The sequence below is a fragment of the Micromys minutus genome (genome assembly GCF_963924665.1).
Source record: "Micromys minutus genome assembly, chromosome: 14".
Taxonomy (NCBI): Eukaryota; Metazoa; Chordata; class Mammalia; order Rodentia; family Muridae; genus Micromys; species Micromys minutus.
Genome location: NC_137983.1, coordinates 45,509,729 through 45,528,535, shown reverse-complemented (window position 1 = coordinate 45,528,535; position 18,807 = coordinate 45,509,729). Strand labels below are relative to the sequence as shown.

The 18,807-nt window shown below is 45.5% G+C and overlaps 1 protein-coding gene across 2 annotated transcripts in view; it reads right to left on the bottom strand.

Annotated features, from left to right (window-relative positions):
• Positions 1–976: 976 nt before the first annotated feature.
• GPAT4 (glycerol-3-phosphate acyltransferase 4) overlaps positions 977–18,807 on the bottom strand; it is a 33,547-nt gene continuing 15,716 nt past the window's right edge. For both annotated transcript variants that reach the window (XM_080928887.1, XM_080928888.1), the window contains exons 3-13: positions 12,941–13,010; positions 12,303–12,603; positions 11,447–11,521; positions 10,664–10,753; positions 10,447–10,540; positions 9,873–9,988; positions 9,503–9,558; positions 8,992–9,077; positions 5,049–5,177; positions 4,882–4,961; positions 977–4,249 (exon numbers count right to left, since the gene is read on the bottom strand). In XM_080928887.1, coding sequence (XP_080785013.1) covers positions 4,141–4,249; positions 4,882–4,961; positions 5,049–5,177; positions 8,992–9,077; positions 9,503–9,558; positions 9,873–9,988; positions 10,447–10,540; positions 10,664–10,753; positions 11,447–11,521; positions 12,303–12,603; positions 12,941–13,010 — 1,206 coding nt within the window. In that variant the 3' untranslated portion in view covers positions 977–4,140. The remainder of the gene's footprint in view (positions 4,250–4,881; positions 4,962–5,048; positions 5,178–8,991; positions 9,078–9,502; positions 9,559–9,872; positions 9,989–10,446; positions 10,541–10,663; positions 10,754–11,446; positions 11,522–12,302; positions 12,604–12,940; positions 13,011–18,807) is intronic.

Genomic DNA, 18,807 nt, shown 5'->3' with positions numbered 1-18,807 from the left:
TTTGCATGTTCCTGTCTTGTTGCTGCCCACCACAGTAGTTACTGACAGCCAAGAGTAGGGCCAAGAACAAAGGATCCCAGCTGTTTTCTTAAAAATTATTTGTGTGTGTCCTTGGAGGTCAGAAGAGAATGTCAGGGTCCCCAGAACTGCAGGTAAAGGCAGCTGTAATCTGCTTTCTATGACGCTGAAAAAACACCTGGATCCTTGAGGAGCAAGTGACCTTAACCACCAAAGCCACTACTCACGGACCACCCAGTCTGTATTCCTTTCTCTAACATCTCCCTAGGTAAGGACTGTGGCTGAGCAGCTCAACTGGCCTGCAGCCCAGCTTAAGGTGTCAAACACCCCACACTGTTTAGCAAACAATTGTGCCAATGCAAAGCCCAGACTTGGCGTCTGCCTGTTGGATCACTTTTAGGAGTACTCAACATGCAGTCTCTGGGCATCCCCTGGCTTAGGTAACAGCTAAAAAGCTACAGTTTATCTTCAGCCCATTTTAAGTACCTGCTCCAACAGGTGTTTGATCCAGGGCCCGCTTAACCCTGGGAAAGGTTGCTCAGGATGTGACCCCAGAGATCTGCCCAGGTCCCTCAGTGCCATCCAGAGGCAGGTCAAGCAAGGGACTGAACTGTTCAGAAGCCAACACAAGTCCTTGACTCTGCAGGCTTGCTATAGCTCCGGGCAGAGTAAGCTCGACACTGACTGAGATAAAGTTTCCCTGGGCCCAAGTTCCAAACTCGGCTGTTTTGTTTCTGTTAAAATGCAATTGTTTTTCTCTGGAGTGTGCAGTGACTGCTCCGCGTCAGGAAGATGTATGAAAATCTCCACTTCAATTCAGCATCCCTTTTCTCCCAGACAAACATGGTCGGATTTTAATAAATCAAAGAGCTACAGTGTTTAATAAAAATTTATTGACTTACAAGTGATTATTTATCAAAAGACCATTAATAGCAGGTACTGAAATGATGTGTTACTGGGTGGTGCTGGGAGACTAATAGGAAATCAATGCTGCTGGCCGGACAGAATGCATATGAGAAGCCCACCCCCCAACAGTGAGCAAAATTTCACCAGCAAAATACACCAGGCGCTAGCCCCTGTGCAGTGAAAAGTTCCTCCTTTTTATTTATTGTTTACAAATGAAATAATCAATACTTTTAATCTAGAGGAAAATTTATTAACTTTCCCATCGGAGAGAGACATATTGACTGGGGGAGAGCCGAGTACCATGAGAGATGAATGGTTAGATGGTCATCTCTTAGCCTGTCCAAGAGTCTGTGCGTGGTCTGGGATAGCCCAGGCCACACGGGATGGTGCACCTGGAGAAACTGAGTCTGGCAACTAAGATGGGGCAAGCAGTGAAGGCCAACCCAGATCGCTAAATTCAGGAGGCAGCAGAGTTTGTAGCCCAGATATGGGTCAGTCCCTGTTGCTGTCCTGGCCCACCATCCCCCACACATCAAGCTCTCTGAAGGGCACCAAAAAGGAGTGATTCTCACATGTAAATCAGCTCCATCAAAGCTGGGTGGGGCCCTGGCCTGGCTGACACCTCATGACACCTCCTCTGATTGGTAGCCTGATTAACAAACTCTACCTAGCTGGCAAGAAGTCCACCCATTTGAGTGGAAACTGTGATCTGCAACCCAATTAGCCAGCATGTTTGGGCCCAGCACAAATCCCCTGGAGACAGAACAATGGTTAGTGTCCAAAGTTGGGTTTATCAGAGGGAGCAAATAGCTCAAAATGGACTTCTGTTTCAGAACCACACAATTTTAGGGCTCAGAGCTCCCATCTGAGCAATGAGCTTTTAAATGAAATCTGAAGGAGGGAGAGCTCAGTCAATAAAGCACTTGCATTGCAAGCATGAAGACCTGAGTTTCAGCTCCTAGGAAGGTAGTCACAATGCTGGGGAGGTAGAGACAGGAGACTCACTGGCCAATCAGCCTAGGCCAAGGAGAGACCATGCCTCAAAATCAAGGTGAGGCCCAACTGGGAAATGGATACCTGAGGCTGTCCTCAGGCCTCCACACCCACCACTACAAGTGCACACACACACACACACACACACACACACACACACACAGACACACAACTTGCACACATACATACTGAAATTTCAGAAGTCAGTTAATGTCAGAAAATAGAGAAATGAAGACAATACAGCGAGAGAGCAGCAGGCTGACAAGCCGGAGGGAAAACTCTCCAGTATCCAGGCTGTCCTCGGGACCTGCCTTCTACCACGGTGCAAATTTTAGATGTAAGACCAACCCCCACCAGTGAGGAACCTGCAGGACCCAGCTGCAAATGGTAAGCAGCAGACACTGTTCAAGTGCCAAGGAAAGACTGGACAACTGCTTCTCACTGCTCCCTGATGCAGCACAGGAGAGCGGGAGATGAACCAAGTCAAAACAAGATTTAAAACTACACAGACCATGAGTCAAAGCAATAAACCACAAGCACAAGTTTTAAGGGATGCCTGACCCTAGACATTTTTAGAGGACAGCACTGAAACACTACATTCTATACAAGCAGCAACCCACCTTTTATTTTTGAGCATTTGTAAAATAGTTCCCAAGAGTCTGTTCTAATTAGAGTCATAGGTGATTTTATTTGAAAAGTGTTTTCCACTGGGAAAGGAGCAGGCAGGAAGAAATGGGAGGCTGGGGAGCTGGCAGGAAGTTAGGGGTGACACCACAGGGTCCTCAAGCATCAGAGTAGCATTGGTTCATAGCCTTGGGAGCTAGGCTGCTCTCCTTAGAATGTCCTCAAATCCCAGACTTGGAGATGGGACATCTCTATCACTTTGAAAAGTTCCATTACGGAACAGTGGCACGTGGATGGAAGGGTGATCTCCCTTTGGAGAAACTCAAAGTTGATGGACCTCAGAAGGAACGACAGACTGGCTGATTGCATCTGTAGAGTGCCGTGTAGACCTGCCACTTCCCCTGCAGTCCTGGGGCACACAGTACACCCATGCTTCCTCCCTGACTCAGCTCTTCCAAGCACCTCTGTGCCATCCTTACCCCAATATTTGCTGTTTCCTACCATGCCCAAACCCAGAATGCCACTGACAGGACCCTCCCCCAGTCTCATCAATACAGCTTGTTTCCATGGCTCTTATCTGGGGAGAAAAGTGTCTATGATAGAAATAATAAACATGTAAAACCACCCATTTGAGAGTCTACCTCCTCCCGTGCAATACTATCCTTGTTCCAGAGTTAAGTAGAGACCCTGTCGTCCAGAGTCATTTCAAGTACCACAGTTGTTAACCAGCAAGAAATACATTTCTTGGGAATGAAGGCAAAGTTCCTAAATTCATTTACCATCCAGTTTTATTTACTCACAAACAAGTTTAAAATCCTGGGCAGCAGTTGTAGCTCTGACCTTGTCTGGCTACACTCTCTGAAGCTGTCCCTGGGAGAGCAGCACACATTTCCTTCACACACACTAGCACTGGAATCCCCACAACAACCCTGTGAGGTAGGCATCACCACCATTTCTCTCTCTGCAATTCCATGTAACAGACAGGGAAACTGAGACATATTAAACAGACAAGTCATGTGGGAGATTCAGGTTCAGCCTGGAGTCTGAAACGAAGACTCCTGGGGCTAGTTAACTGCCCAGGGCCCACTGGTTTCTTCCTATCTCCTCTGGTGATCTTCATAATCAGGAACACAAGAACTCAGGACTCCACTTGCTGAATTAAATGAACACTCCTGCAGACAGTTCTTCTGTCTTATGCAGAAGCACTACACTGGAGGCAGTGTCTTTTCCAACTTTCCCCAGCGTGTGGTTGTTGCTACACAGTTAACACCTGACATCTCTGGGCAAGAACAGAGCCCACCTTCTCACCAGCTAGAACTGCTTTAATAGCTTTCCTCTTAGAGGCTTACTATAAAGGAACAAGAGGCATTTTGTCCCAGGGAGCCCCAGCCAGCAGCATTCTGGTTAGAGGACAGCAGGCAGCCCATGGAGCTCTGAAGAAGCTCCAGTCTTGGAGTCCAGAACAGCCTGAGGGCCAGAGTCTGGAAGATGCAGCAGTGGGTGGCAGGGATGAAGGTAGAGGCTGTGGCAGCAACAACTGTTGGCTGGCTCACACTTAAGGATTAGAGGTGGCGGCTTCAGCCAGTGAAAAACGGAGGCTCAGGACCGACTCCGGTCCTCATGGTTACCAACAATCATCTTGCTATATAGTTTCTGCTGCTCCTCCTTGAATGTGTCCTTCACCTTTTCTCTCTTCAAGCCACCATCCCTGAAAAGACAAAGGTTAATATAGCAGCAGGAAGCTCACTGGTCAGCTCTGCCATACTCAACTCCCAGGGAATCTGGCAGGACACACAGGCAGGCTCCTGTTCCCTCAAGTGTAACTACTGCAGATACGAGATGCAGACCCATGAAAACGATGCCTCACACCTGCTCTTGGAAAGAGGTTTCACTAGACACAGCCATGGCTGCTTGCTCATGCCTTTCCTCTCTTCGGTTGCTTTCGTACTACAGTGGCACAAGTAAGTGGCTGTAAGAGACCTGCAAACTACAGAGAATGTCCTGTCACCTCCTGTGCTGGGAGACAGGCAAGAAGCAGAGTAGAAGAAACGTCTACCTTTCAAAGGATGGTATACAGACATCAAAGTCTACATTCTCCACTCTTATGTTTCCAGACAGGCAGGTTGTCCCTACCTAGAGGTATAAACAGTCTGGAAGCCCCAACAGACTAGGCAAAGGCCCACAACTCCACACTCCTGAGGACAACACAGCACTTCTGGGTTGCAACTAGGGGAAAGGAGTCTGGCCACTCCTTCTCTAAAGCCAGCAAGTTCCATTTTCTGTGCCAGGGAAGAATCCTTTTGCCCCAGAGATGCATGTTCTGGAATCAGCTCTACTTACCACAGCAGGTCCACCAATCCTCCTTGACGGGCAATGGCAGACTTCACTCTGTTAGCAAATTGCACAGCGTCTTCATCTTTCTGTAAGAGAGAGAGTGAGAACACTCTGACAGACTCCTGGTCCCCACAGCACACTAAGACTTACACTGGAGGACTGGAGACACCTACCTCTCTAGTCATAGGAGGCAGGTACCAAACACTGCAGACAATGGCCCAGCTGGTCATCATTCTCAGCAAGTATGTCACCATGCCATACTTGCTGCTATTCCAGAAAGCATCACCAAACTGAGGGTCATACTGCAAAAGGAGAGGAGGCTGGATATAAGGAATGACACCTCTGGCCAGTGCTTGGTAATGGGCCCACAAGAGCACGGCTCCAGGTTAGCACTCCCAGCCCCATAATGTAGGCACATAAACACTGCTCAAATGGCTCAAAACCAGGAGATGTTGACCTCCAGTCCTATGCCTGGATGCCTCAAGATTAACTTGGCCATGAGGGAGGTCTTTCCAGACCACCACACCCCAAATAGCTCCTAATGTGGACAGCCTTGCACTCATAGGCAAACACAGGATTCAGACACCCCAAAAACAGAATGCAGGACAACATACAATCAACATATGCTTGCATCATGTATTCTTTCCTTTCTTATGAGCCTGTGTTCAACTCGTCTACTTATGTACATAATGTATGTCTAAACAAAGGCACCTTCATATATTGCCACCTTCTTCATAGGACATTCAAAAGAAAATGCGAGCTTCAGGTCAAGAAACACTTAGAAAACTTACAGCATAGTTTTAAAATTTAAGTATTACAATTTACATATTTACACTTTCAACAAAATGAATCTGTTTGGTCAGAAAACTCTGCTAATTAAATCAAATTTAGCAAATAGGTCCATACCCTTTGGTCTCATGAGGACAGGCACATTAGATACTTGGGTTTGTCAACAACTTTAATGAAGGGAAAAGGCTGTTTCAAATGCATTTTGTGAGAAATGTGACTGCAGCTACTGAACTATTAAACTGCAGTAACTTCAGGGTAGGAAAGCCTGGTGAGTGGAAGGAACATGAGCATGGGCGGTGCTGCCCAGTGTCTGGAGAGAGGGAGAAGCAGAGGAGAATCTCAAAGCTACCCACAGGACCAAGGCACACCATTTCTCCCTGTATAGAGAGCACTGTCATGGAGACTCATGTGCTAGCAGACTGGAGTTTCAAATGTCCAACCTTTTAGGCTTTTCCAATCTAAGTTTATGATTTCAGAAAATCTGGAAATAGAGACAACAGAAACTAAGAAACTTAATGTCTTTTTAAAAAATGTTATTTATTTATATATAAGTACACTGTAGCTGTCTTCAGACACACAAGAAGACATGTGATGAAATGTCATTATAGATGGTTGTGAGCCACCATGTGGTTGCTGAGATTTGATCTCTCCAGCCCAAAACTTAAGGTCTTAATGAATGCATATTAAATACTAATAAAATGGGGCTGGAGTGATAGATGGCTCAGCAGTTAAGAGCACTGACTGTTTTTCCAGAGGACCTGGGTTCAATTCCCAACATCTATATGTCAGCTCACAGCCATCTGTAACTGGCTCCAGGGGTTCTGATACACTCTTCTGGCTTCCTTGGGCACCAGGCACAAAATTAAGAGCACTGGCTGCTCTTCCAGAGGACACATTCAATTCCTAGCACTCGCATGGCAGCTAACAACTGTCTGTAACTCCAGTTCCAACACCCTCACACCCTCACACAGAAATACATACAAGGGCTGCAGAGATGGCTCAGCAGTTAAGAGCACTGACTGCTCTTCCAGAGGTCCCGAGTTCAGATCCCAGCAACCACATGGTGGCTCACAACCATCTGTGATGGGATCTGATGCCCTCTTCTGGGGTGTCTGAAGATAACTACAGTGTAGTTATATATAATAAATAAATCTTAAAAAAAAAGAATACATCCAAGCAAAACCCCAGTGCTCATAAAATTAAAAATAAACAATTTAAAAGAGAGCAATAGTAATTTTTTAATGCCAACAGAAATAAGGAAGAATAAAAATTTAAAACTAATCTTTGATATATGATCACAAAGATAGTACAGCTAGCCAAACGTACTGGAGCAGAGCTGCCATCCTGGCACTTGGAACACAGATGAAAGGGTGACTGAGCCTGAGGCCAGCCTGTGTAACACAGGGAGACCCTGTTTCAAAACACAAACCCAACTCTGCTGCTATAAGTACATGAGTAAAAGTTGTGTTAAGAATAAAAAATCAGGGCTGGAGAGATGGCTCAGTGGTTAGGAGCACTGACTGCTCTTCCAGAGGTCCTGAGTTCGAATCCCAGCAACCACATGGTGGCTCACAACCATCTTTAATGAGATCCAATGCCCTCTTCTGGTGTGTCTGAAGACCGCTACAGTGCGCACATATAATAAATAAATCTTAAGAAAAAAAAAAGAATAAGAAATCAAACCCTCTATTGAGGGCTGATTGTCTTTCCATGCCAGGCAGACACCACAGCAAAGAAAACCAAAAGTAAGTTTAAAATAATGACATTCTCAAAATCATCAGAAAGTGACTTAATTTTGGTAGAAATGTGATAAAGGCACCGTCACTGATAAGGTTACCCAAGTTCAGATACCAATAGAACCTTCACAAAAACCAGAGTCTATTATCTGTAGGTCAGAAGTTTGTCATAGGTGAACAGAATGAAATTTACATCCACTTTGTTCTGCAGAGTCATCTCTCTCTCAGGATTCCATGTTTTACAGTGGCTGAGAACCACTTACACAGCAGAGGACCTCCAGTGTGACAAGTGTGATAAAATGACAAGTTAGAATTTGGCCTGCACCCTAGCAAATCTTTTTAACCATCCCCTGGAGATGCTCTAGGAGCTGACACAGCAATGAAGGAGGTGCTGGCGGGTCACTAAACACAGCAAAGTCCCTGCACTGCACTGGACTGCAGGATGGCGTTGGTGGAGTGACGGCTGTTCTTGGTTACCAATGTGACCACACCTGCAGTTAACTAAAACCTAAGGGCTGGGTACAGCCGAGACGACGACTTCTCTTCATTGAACCATTTCAAGTGGGAAGATCTATCTTAAATCTGGGCTATACCCTCAGATGGTAGCCTCTGCAAAGGACCTGGAAGAAGTCTGAATTCCTGCCTGGGCTTTTGCTGGGAGACAGCCTGTGTTGGACTAGCGCGACCATAGGCCGTGAGCTACGCTAATAACGTCACATAGACATTCTATCAGTTCTGTCCCTCTAGAGACCCGCCTAACACAGGTGAGACGCAGTCTCCACTTCACAGCCGACCTCATTGAAGACTATTCTTTGGCATGTCATCCAGCACCTATGGCTGGGCCACATAGGCCTGACCATCTGTGAGTCTGCAGCCAGTGTTCAGTTACTAGTAGGCCTGGTGTTCTGCTTAGTTGGTAGAAGGTGTTGCCTGACTACCCAGGAGTTATGCTGGCAAGTTGAAAACCAACCAGAACACATTTGTACACACTAAAAAGGCAGGGCTAAACTGAGTGGTTTGAAACTGCTCATCTTGCTGTAAAACGTCATGCTGAGTAGACTGACACTGCTGAAAATAGCATGTTTGGGGAGTGATACCATGAGGTCTAGATTCCTTCAGAAGTACAGATCTGTACTAGCATACAGGGTCAGTGTGAGGGGACCGAGGGACTCAGGGACGCTACTGGCTGATGACCTGATGGCTCCGGGGAGTGTAAGGGTTGGTTAGAAGGACAGGTTCCTTCCTGGAGGGCATACACTAGAGTGGAAAGTAGGAGGTGGTGTGACATGGCCCCGCTCGCCCCTCCTCTCCCCAGTGTGCCAATCCAGCTTACAACCCTGCACTCTCCTGGCAGCGAGCTGCCCGTGCTCTGGTCTCCAGAAACTCTCTGGAGAACACAGTAGGGACACAGTCACAGAACTGAAGAAACGTCTGTGTGCCGAAACTGGCAGTTGCTCTTCTGATCCATCCCACATCCCCATGGGCCCCACCCCCTCCCACTGCTCTGCCCTGTGGCCTGGCAGTCTGGTGGAGAGTTCCCCAGCTCCCACCTCCCACTTGGGCATTCCAGCTGGCCTTGGAGGTCTTGTACCTTGATAGCAACAGGGTAAACAGTGGCTCCAATTTCAAAGCTTCCCTTTTTGAACATCATCACTGATGTGTTATTAATGCAGGTTCCTGAAACACAGGCAAGAAAAAACACTTTCTTTCTAGACTTTTACCCAGTGTTTCTGTAGAACTAAAAATAATCCCCAAACTGCACAAAATCTGTCATTGCCCCAAAACATGTCACATCATGAATGCATACTCAAGGGAGCTCGACAACATGCAATTACTTATTCCTTTCTCCTGCCTCAGTCCACTGTTCCAGCCCAGGGCATGGAGCAGGGATGCTGACAGCCTAAGGGAGCACTCTACAAGAGGTTGGAAAGCTTCCTGTACCACTGAAGGTGATCACAGGAAGAACCCTGCACTGGTAAAGCTAAGCAAGCTTCTGAATTCACCCCCATTTTTAATCTCTCCCATCTGGACCCAATGTTGTCCAGTGCTCAGGGGCTTCATCTCCCAGGCACACCACTTCCCACCCCCAAGTCACTCTGTACCTTCTGGGAAGATAAGGATGGGCAACTTGCTTTTATCTTGCACATGCTCAGTCAGTCTTTCGGATAAAGAAATAAAAGCAAGAGTCAATGAGATTATTGGTTACAAACAGCAATAAAAGTCTTTTTGGCTTGCAGTCACTGTCTCTCAGTGATGGACCATTTGCCTAGTATATAATGCCCCACCTGGCACCACCCAAAACAAGTAAGAAACTCCCCCACAAAATCACAGTTTCTAATTTGCTTATTAGGAAGGATATAATGAAAACATAACTTACTTGGGAAATAATTTATTATGAGAACTGAACAGACTCAGTATAAAGAAATAACTCCCAAGACCTAAGGCCAACTGAATAGCATTTTGCCCATTTACCTCTTAGCCACCAGGTGGCGATCTTTCACTTCAGAACGCTCAAACCAGACATGGGGGCAGGCTTTCACCATTGCTCTTTGAATCACACCCATAAGGCCCCCGTGTACCTGTCCCACCTAATTTCAGACAGAGAGGAATAATAGTGAAGCCAAACTCACACAAATGTTCCCTCTCTGGGGAGGACTCCATCCCACAAAACACATTCCCCAGTCTCTATTAATGTTTTATAATTTTAACTTCCTCACTATCAAGACTCCTGGTTCTGAGTCCTCCTTGAGCAGCAGTACCAGAGGCTACTCCAGTTAAACAGAAAGCTGAATAACTGTATAAAATGCACCCCTTGCCTCAGTGTTCAAGACTCTCTCTCCCTTTCTTTATCTGTTAACCTAAGCCCTCAACACAGTCTCCAGCCATATTCCCAACCACGCTACTCCCAGCAGCTTCTAAGTGACCAGTCCTAGGGTGACTCTAAGCTGGAAGCTGCACACAAAAGCATGTTCACATGTCTGAATCCTGTGGAAGGCCTAGAGATTGCCTAGTCCTGATCAGAAAACCATAGGAAGAAGCTGCATACCATGGCGTAGTAGCCATCGCTGGCCAAGATGATCACATCAATGGGAGATGTATGGTTAGCCACACAGATGCCACCATTTCTTGGTCTGTTTTTCCTGAGTATAAAATATATGAGCAATAAAAACCAGCATGAATCAGTTTATTTGGAATACAACTCTCCCCCAGCTCTAGCCAAATGTGAATGAGTCTCCCTCCAAGTTAGTATAAAGCTCCCTCACCTGTTGTGGTACGTAATGATGGCTGTCAGGGCTCGCACACAGATACGGTAGCACATTAAGTGAACATGTTTACTCAAAAACTCCTTAAATCTGAAACGACACAACAGCTAAAGAGTTCATGCGAATATAAACAGGACAAGTTACTGACTCCAGTTATTTAACAGTTGTGGAAACATTAGCATTCATATCAAAACTTACAAATGTTTTATTTAGCATCTTTATAGCTACAAACAAGCAAAGAAACATGATAAGACTTGATGACATTTAAAGGCCTAGAGTTCCCAGCATAGGCAGGCCAGGGTTTCTCAGATCCTGTCCCTCACCCACCACCCACAGCAGGTCCTATCTCTTTACCAGCCCCAGCAAAACTGATGCACAGGCCCCAGAACTTCCCTAAGGGAGGTGGGTAGAAAGGAAACCTACTGACACTGTCATCTGTCCACTTGTGGGGCTAGCAGAACCATACAGTTGACATCTTAAAGACTGGGGGTGCAGCGGCAATAGAGACTTGCGCAGCACAGAGGCCTGGTTTTGATTCCCCAGCAAAACCAAATATGCTATAAAAATCTTCGGATACCTAAGCCACAGTGAAAAATCTGTGACACGTGCCTCTCTTCCTCTAAAATGGGAAGATAGTGAGGGCTGAATTCCAAGAAGTACACACAGCTACTATCTCACATCAATTAGAAAACAAAAGCCACCATCGTAGACCCCACTGCACTCAGGACTGAGTCGGATGCAGAAGAGCAGTTGCCTCTGTGACTTCTCACCCACTTTACTCACCTCCCACTTGGCAGGTATCCAACCACAGTAGTACCCACTACCAAGAGACTAATCCCTGTGAATGCCAGAGCAATCCTGTAAGACAGAACATATCAAACCCAGCAGTTATCAGTGCACAGTGAAGGCAGGAATCACGAAGAACACACGTGGACCTGACAAGCGCTTCCTCAGGTTGTGAGAGGATTGCAATTCCAAGCAGACAGTGAATGACAGGGGGGCTGACGTTGTCTCTTCAGAATTAGGCAGGTGCCATGCCCAACACGTGTTTGACTTCACTTTGGTTGAATACCCTGACAAAAGTAAAACCTCTCTGCAAAAGGAGGTGGAGCTGGAAGGTGCCAGCATCTCACAAGACAAACTGAGCAGAGACCAGTGTTGCTTCTGTGCCAGAGAGGCAAGTTTCAGGAAAGGCTATGCCCAGGAAGCAGACAGTGTTCCCTATCCAGTTCAGTACCCGAAACAAGCAAATGGTCTGTAATAAATCCTACTACTAGCTGGGGGTGTTGCCTGTGTACCTTTTAATCCCAGGACTCGGGAAGCAGAGGCAGGTATGTTTCTGAGTTCTAGAACAGCCAGGGCTACACAGTGAGACCCTGTCTCAAAAAAAATAAAGTAAAAGAGGAGGGGAAGAGAGGGGAGGGGAGTGGAGGAAGGGGGAGGAGAGAAAGCTATTTCTGTCTGACACGTAATAAGCTTGAAGGGATGGTCCCTGATATACCCTCCAAAGGGTAAAATGGACTAGCCATGGGGAAAAATATACTATCCTCCTCTATAAATGGAACACACAGCAGTGAAGCAGATGAGCAAAGCACACAGGTGGAGCAGCTGCCATCTGGCCTGCAAGGCCCAGCCTCACCTGAGTGGTAGAAGGAAGCAGTACCGAATCAGCACTCCTAACCCCCAGAGGATGGTAAGCCGCAGGCTTATATACTGGAAGTTGTAATTGGTTCTGCTCAGCAAGTTCCAGGACTCCAACTCCTCTGCTGAGAATCTCTTTGTCACTTCGTCATCCATAATAGTCTCCATTCCTTTCCGGCAAAAGTAGAAGATGTCAGAGAGCTCAAACTCTGGTGTCTTATCCAGAGCCTTGTTGCTACCACTTCGACGAATTTCTTTGATTTCTTCTTCCAGAGAAGTGGGATCTTTTGCAATGATTCCTGAAAACAAACAAAACAATAAACAATAACAAACCCCCAAAACCAAACAACCCCCCCAAATAATACCTGTAGTCAGGTGGCATGCTACAAGGGAACATCAGCACTGGCATTTTACAGAGGCATGTCACTGAACCTAGTTGTAAGGGATCTGGGGATCCAACCCATGCAAATGTACAACAAGCATTTAATTCACTAAGCCATCTGCCCAGCCCCCGTTCCTGAAGGTCAAACTCTTTCAGGTATTTTGTTATATATATAACTGGACCAAGACCCCACAAATGACAGCATTTAGGGACATTATTCTGGAGGCTCTTTTAGACTAGGGGCCCAGTCCTACCATTGGTGTAGGGCTTGTAAAGCTGGTGGTTCTTCTCCTTGGCTCCTCTCTCCATTCTCAAGGTAGCCCACTGAGGAGGAAAATGGTAAAGTGACAGCAAGAGTGACAGTCTTCATCAGTAATCCACCCTCTTCCTTTAGTCAGGGAATGTTTTAATTCTAGTTGCTTGACACCAGGCAGCAGCCAAGCAGCACACCTTCCAAGGAGGACTCACCCTGTGAAGCTCCAATTTATAACTAGGAACACATACTAAGTTCCCATCAGTGAAGAACTAAAAGTCAAGACACCAAGACAAAGTTGCTCAGGGTGCTTTTTTCAGTGCCTACAACTGCCTCCAGGCACTGAGGACCTAGCTAGTTAAAGCTGTCTCCATAAGTACTCCTTAGCCCTGCAAGGATGCCTATGTAGAGGACAACTTGTGGGAGGATGGTTGGTTCTCTTCTACCATGTGGATTCTGGGGAATCAAATGAACAAAAGTATCTGTGCAAGCCCTGACGAAACCAGCAAACTCTGAGAACACAGAAGTAGATGCAACTAGTGATAAGCCAAAGGGACAAAGAGTCTGAGAGATAAAATCTAAAGGCCTGACTTGTCCCCACAATGTTCTTTTACTTCAGGGCTCTTCTGCCCTGGTGGCTCTGGTGGACTTTCTCTGAGTCTGTATTCTTTACCTGATCCCTCGACCAGTTAGAATACCCCAAATACACTCAAATTAACCAGGTTCATTCCAACTTGAAGCCTAATTTATGTACTGGTAGGGACAAACTGACCCCTTCCCCACAATATAAAAAGCAGCTGTAGAGAGCTGTTATTTATTTATTCTCAATAAACCCCTGCTTGCTTTCTCTCAATTCTGTTGTTCTCTTTTCAAAAGTGAAACAATGAAATCAACAACTTCAGCCCAGGAAACCAGTGGTGATGGCTGAGGTTCCTGCTCTCACTGGAAGAGTAACTCTCCACTGAGTTCTCTCAGCTCTTATTTGTTGCTTTTATAGCTGTGGTCCTTCCCCTTCGGCTTTTGTGGAAAATGTGTCTATCTAAAACCAACAGTTAATACAGAGATTCACAGCGGGCCAGTGTGCTGACACTAAATAACTGTCAGGTTATCAGCCCTATGAGGGACGTCTATCCACTTCCTCACGTGGAACGCTGCAGAAGATGGAGGCAGCGGCTGCACTCATACACACTGCGGCTATGGTCACAAGATCACGACAGCCACCCTGGAGAAAAGGCTCTTGAGACTCCACCCCTAGCTGAGGAGCTACTGGCAAATTGATGGTGGCTGGAGAAGGGTATATTACTTTTCTTTGGGGAGTAGTTGTTGGGAGTCCCGCCTTGTTGAAGTGGATGGGCCCACACCCATGTGCACGAAGACTGAACGCACATGGGTTATAAAAAAGAATGAGAAAAGGAGAGCATGCTACAGGGGTCCCATGGGGATGGGAAGTTTGGAGTGAATACAATCAAGATGCTTGTATCCCCCCAGAGGCTCTTCCCTGTATAATCCAGACATTTTGATCTCTCTTCTCCTCTCTCTGCAGGCACACCCTTTCTCTCTTTTTCTTCCCCCTCCCCCAAGTCTCCTCATGGCAACTACCCTGACCTCAATCTTTGGGGCCAGAGAACTCAGCAGAGAGCAGCTTCTCAATAAATCTGCCTTTTATATAATCTAATCAGGCTTAAATTGGCTCAGTTCACAGGCAGAGGCAGAGAAATAGCTACCCAAAATGGAGGTGCTTTTCCCATCAATTAACAATAATCAAGGTGACCTCCCATAGGTAGGTCGCACAGACCTTTCACCAAGATTCTAGGTTCTGTTAAGACCACAATGCACCTGGTTACTGAGGATGCTGGGAGAAAGAAATGGAGACTTTGTATCCAGTGAATGGCCCAGACAAGCTCGGAGAGCTGGATTTCTCCACCTTCCTGACCATTATGCACATGCAAATCAAGCAAGAGGACCCAATGAAATCCTTCTGGCCATGCTGATGGCAGACAAGAAGAAAGGTTACATCATGGCTCCTGAGTTGTGGTTGAAACTCATGAAACTGGGAGAGAAGCTCACTCACAAAGAAGTGGATGATCTTTTCAAGGAAGCGGGCATCGAACCAAATGGCCAAGTGAAACATGAAACGTTTATCCAGAGGATCACCCTTCCTGTTTGTGACTACTGAGGGAGCCAGGATCAAGAGAGCAGCAGATGAGAGCCTCTGGGGTCTGAAAACCTATACCAAAGGTTTTTGTAAGGGAAGTCTAGAGATGGCAAATGCAACAGTAAAACCATATGGCACAGTCACTGCAGGGGATAAATACCAATAAACGATGTGGCCATGGTATTGGATGCCTATAATAAGAGGTCTTGATTTTGGTACTAACATTAGTCTAGCCCTTTGCAGCATGGAAGGGCCTGTGATGTGTAGTCAGGGTTGTGAGCCAGTGCTGGCTCTGCAATGTCACCCCCTCATGCATTGTACTTCTCAAAGACTTGGGACCTCACAAAGATGAAGATTTACTAGAAAATAAATGGTTGTAAATTTGAAAAAAAAAAAAAAAGATGCTTGTATCCAGGTATGAAGTCAAAGAATAAATAAAATATTTTTAAACAAACCTAAATGTTATTCCTGTCACCTCCCCTGACAGAAAGCATCCTCATCTTCAACCTAACCTTTTCATTACTTTCATGTGAGGTAGGAATTATAACTCCCTTCCCAGACAAAAACGTAATACTAGGAAGTTTACTAATCAAGGTTAGGTTAGGGGCTGGTTAAGAACCCCCAAGTGCTCAGAACTATTCCCCACACTGCCCCACCCTCATACAATCCTGATTTCAGCCTCTTTGCTCACAACACAGTTTTTTGTAACTTTCCAATGAATTCAACTGTGCAGCTAAACACTGACCAGACTGCAAGACCTCATCTTCCCTATCCTGAGTCCTTTCCTTCAGGTAGCAGAACTCAGCTCACTTTCATCTTTGTGCTTCTATCTGGGCCTTTTCCTTTCCCTTTCTAAAAATTACCTTCAACTGAAAGTCAATTCCTAGAAATTCCACTCCAAAAGTATTACTATCACTGTATAGAGAACACCTAGAGCAAAAACCTCCCAACAGAAAATGACTTTAAGGAAGTTATGGAAAAGTATGGACCTATCTATAGCAAAAATGATCTTCATGAAAATTAATAAAAAGTCAAAATGGCTAATGAAATGATATGACATATAGATATAAAATGTCTGTCCACGCTATTAACATAACTGTAAATTGTGAATGTCAACTGTCAAAGACTGAAGAGCAATATGTAAAAAATAATAAAGGTGTGAACTATAAGACATGCAATGATTATAATTTTTTGACACTATGGTATTTGTCTGGTTATCTACTACTATATAAAATCACTCCAAAACTTAATGGTTTAAAAACCCCACTGTTAAGGTGGGTGGGCATGGTGGCACACACACCTTTAATCCCAACAGAGATAGGAAGAGCTCTGTGAATTCAAAGCCAATCTAGTGAGTGCAAATGCCGGCAGAGGCCAAATGATGGCGTCAGATTTCCCTGGATCTGAAGTTCAGGCAATTGTAAGCTGCCCAACATGTGTATGGGAACCAAAGTTAGGTCTTCTGAGAAAGCAGCAATCAATCAACCACTGAGTCATCTCTCCAGCCCCTGAATGTGTATTTTAAAAACAAAAGTATGAGAAGAATTTCTTTGTTCAGTAGCAGAGCAAATTTGGCATGCATAGAGACTTAACATCCAACACTAGACCCACCAAGGCATTTATGTGGTATGAACTTCAAAATATCTGAAATTAAAACTAAAACCGGAGCATCTGAGCACACCTGTGAGGAGAACACTTCTCAACTGGAGTACTCCCTCAAGTAACTGAGGTGGAAAAGTCCCACCCTAAATCTGGGTCACATCTTCTGGGGGCAGCCTATATAAAACGACTTGGAAGAAGATAGCTTTTGCTTTCTGCCCTGACCCTGGCAAGTTCATCTATCCTGCTGCTGAGGCATTCATTCCTTCACAGGTATCAGAACATATGTCTTCAGGATTCCAACATACACTGAAGACCAGCTGAGATATTCAGCCAATTAAACTAAACTATCAGATTTTTGGACTTTCCTTTGGGAGACAGCCATTACTGGACTAGCCAGGTGTGCCGGCTATTTTATGTCAACTTGACATAAGTAAGTCATCTGAGGGAAGAGAGTCTCAATTGAGAAAATGTCTCTATAAGACAGGACTGCAAGCAAGCCTGTAATGCATTTTCTTAATTAGTAATTGATGTGAGAGGGTTCAGTCTATCGTGGATGTGGTCATCCCTAGGATGGCAGTCCAGACTTTTATAAGAATGTGAACTGAGCAAGCCAGCAGCATTCCTCCAGCATTCCTCCATGGCCTTAGCTTTTTACCTCTAGGTTCCTGCCTTCCCTGCTTCTGATGATAAACTATTGCATGTAACTGTCAGTGAAATAACCCTTTCCTCCCCACACTATTTTTAGACATAGTGTTTATCACAGCCATAGCAATCCTAAATCGCTGTACCACAGCCTGTAACCCACTTTAATTCTCCCTCCCTCTATTCATGAATGTGTGCATATGTATTTATGTATTCACTCTTATCATCTCTGCTCCTCTAGAGATCCCTGACTAACACAGTACTATATACTCGCCGTAGTACACGAGTAGAGGTCAGAGGATGACACCTTTTAAGGAGTCATTCTCTCCATTCACCATATGGGTTAGGAGTCATTCTCTCCATTCACCATATGGGTTAGGGGACAGAAGTCGGGTTTCAGGCTTGGCAGCAATACCCACTGAGCCATCTGGTTGGCTGCCCATATTCAGGAAAGGACATACAGGTCTTCTAGGCTTTTTGCCTCACTGTTATCCAAGATGAATTAAGTAAGCACTTAAAAAGAGCCCTAGATTTGCAATTCTGACTTGTTTTTAAAAATGCCGATTTCTAGGGACAGGAGAGTGATCCAAGGCTCAAAGCACCTGGTACACATGCACTAGGATCAGAACTCAGATCCCCAGAACCCACATGGATGCCAGGTGGACATGGTGGCCTATCTGTAACTTCAGCCTCAGATGTCAGAGACAGGATCTCCACTACATACTGGCTAGACAGACTAGATCGACATCAAGCTCTGGGTTTGACTGAGAGCCCCTGCTTTAATAAATAAGTGGAAGAGCAACTGAGAAAAACAGGTGACACCTACCTCAGCCCCCACACAGTCAAGACCATTAGCATATTTGGATCTAACATCAGCTATCATTCTTGATATACTCCCAACTCAAGTCCACAGCAGCACCATTAACAGCAGCCCAAAAGTGGGAACAGTTCATCAGTGGATGAATGTATAAGCAAATCACAGTAGAGAGTACAGGCCCCAATGAGCTATTCTTCAACCACACATAACACACACACACACTGATAATGGCTACCATGCAGATGGGCTCTGATAATACTAAGTCTAAGAAGCCAAACACAGAAAACACTAGTTCAGACTGGCTTGAACTGGAAATCCTCCCCAGTAGTGGAGCTTTGAGAGCTTCCTGTGAAGTGGCAACAGGTGGGACTATCCATCACAAGCATACCAAGCCATCAGCTATGCTTACAAGGCTGACATTTAAATTCTGCTTATTCTGCCTCAATTTCAATTATTCAAAAATAAAATTTTAACCATGTACATGTGTGTGCATATCTGTGTCTGGCAGGTGAGTGTAGGTCCCACAGAGGCCTGATGTGTTGAATTCCTCTAGAGCTGAAGTTATCGGTGGTTATGAGTCACTGGATATGGGCGTTGGGATTCGAATGTGGGTCCTCTTCGAGAAGCAGTACGTGCTCTTAACCCCTGCACC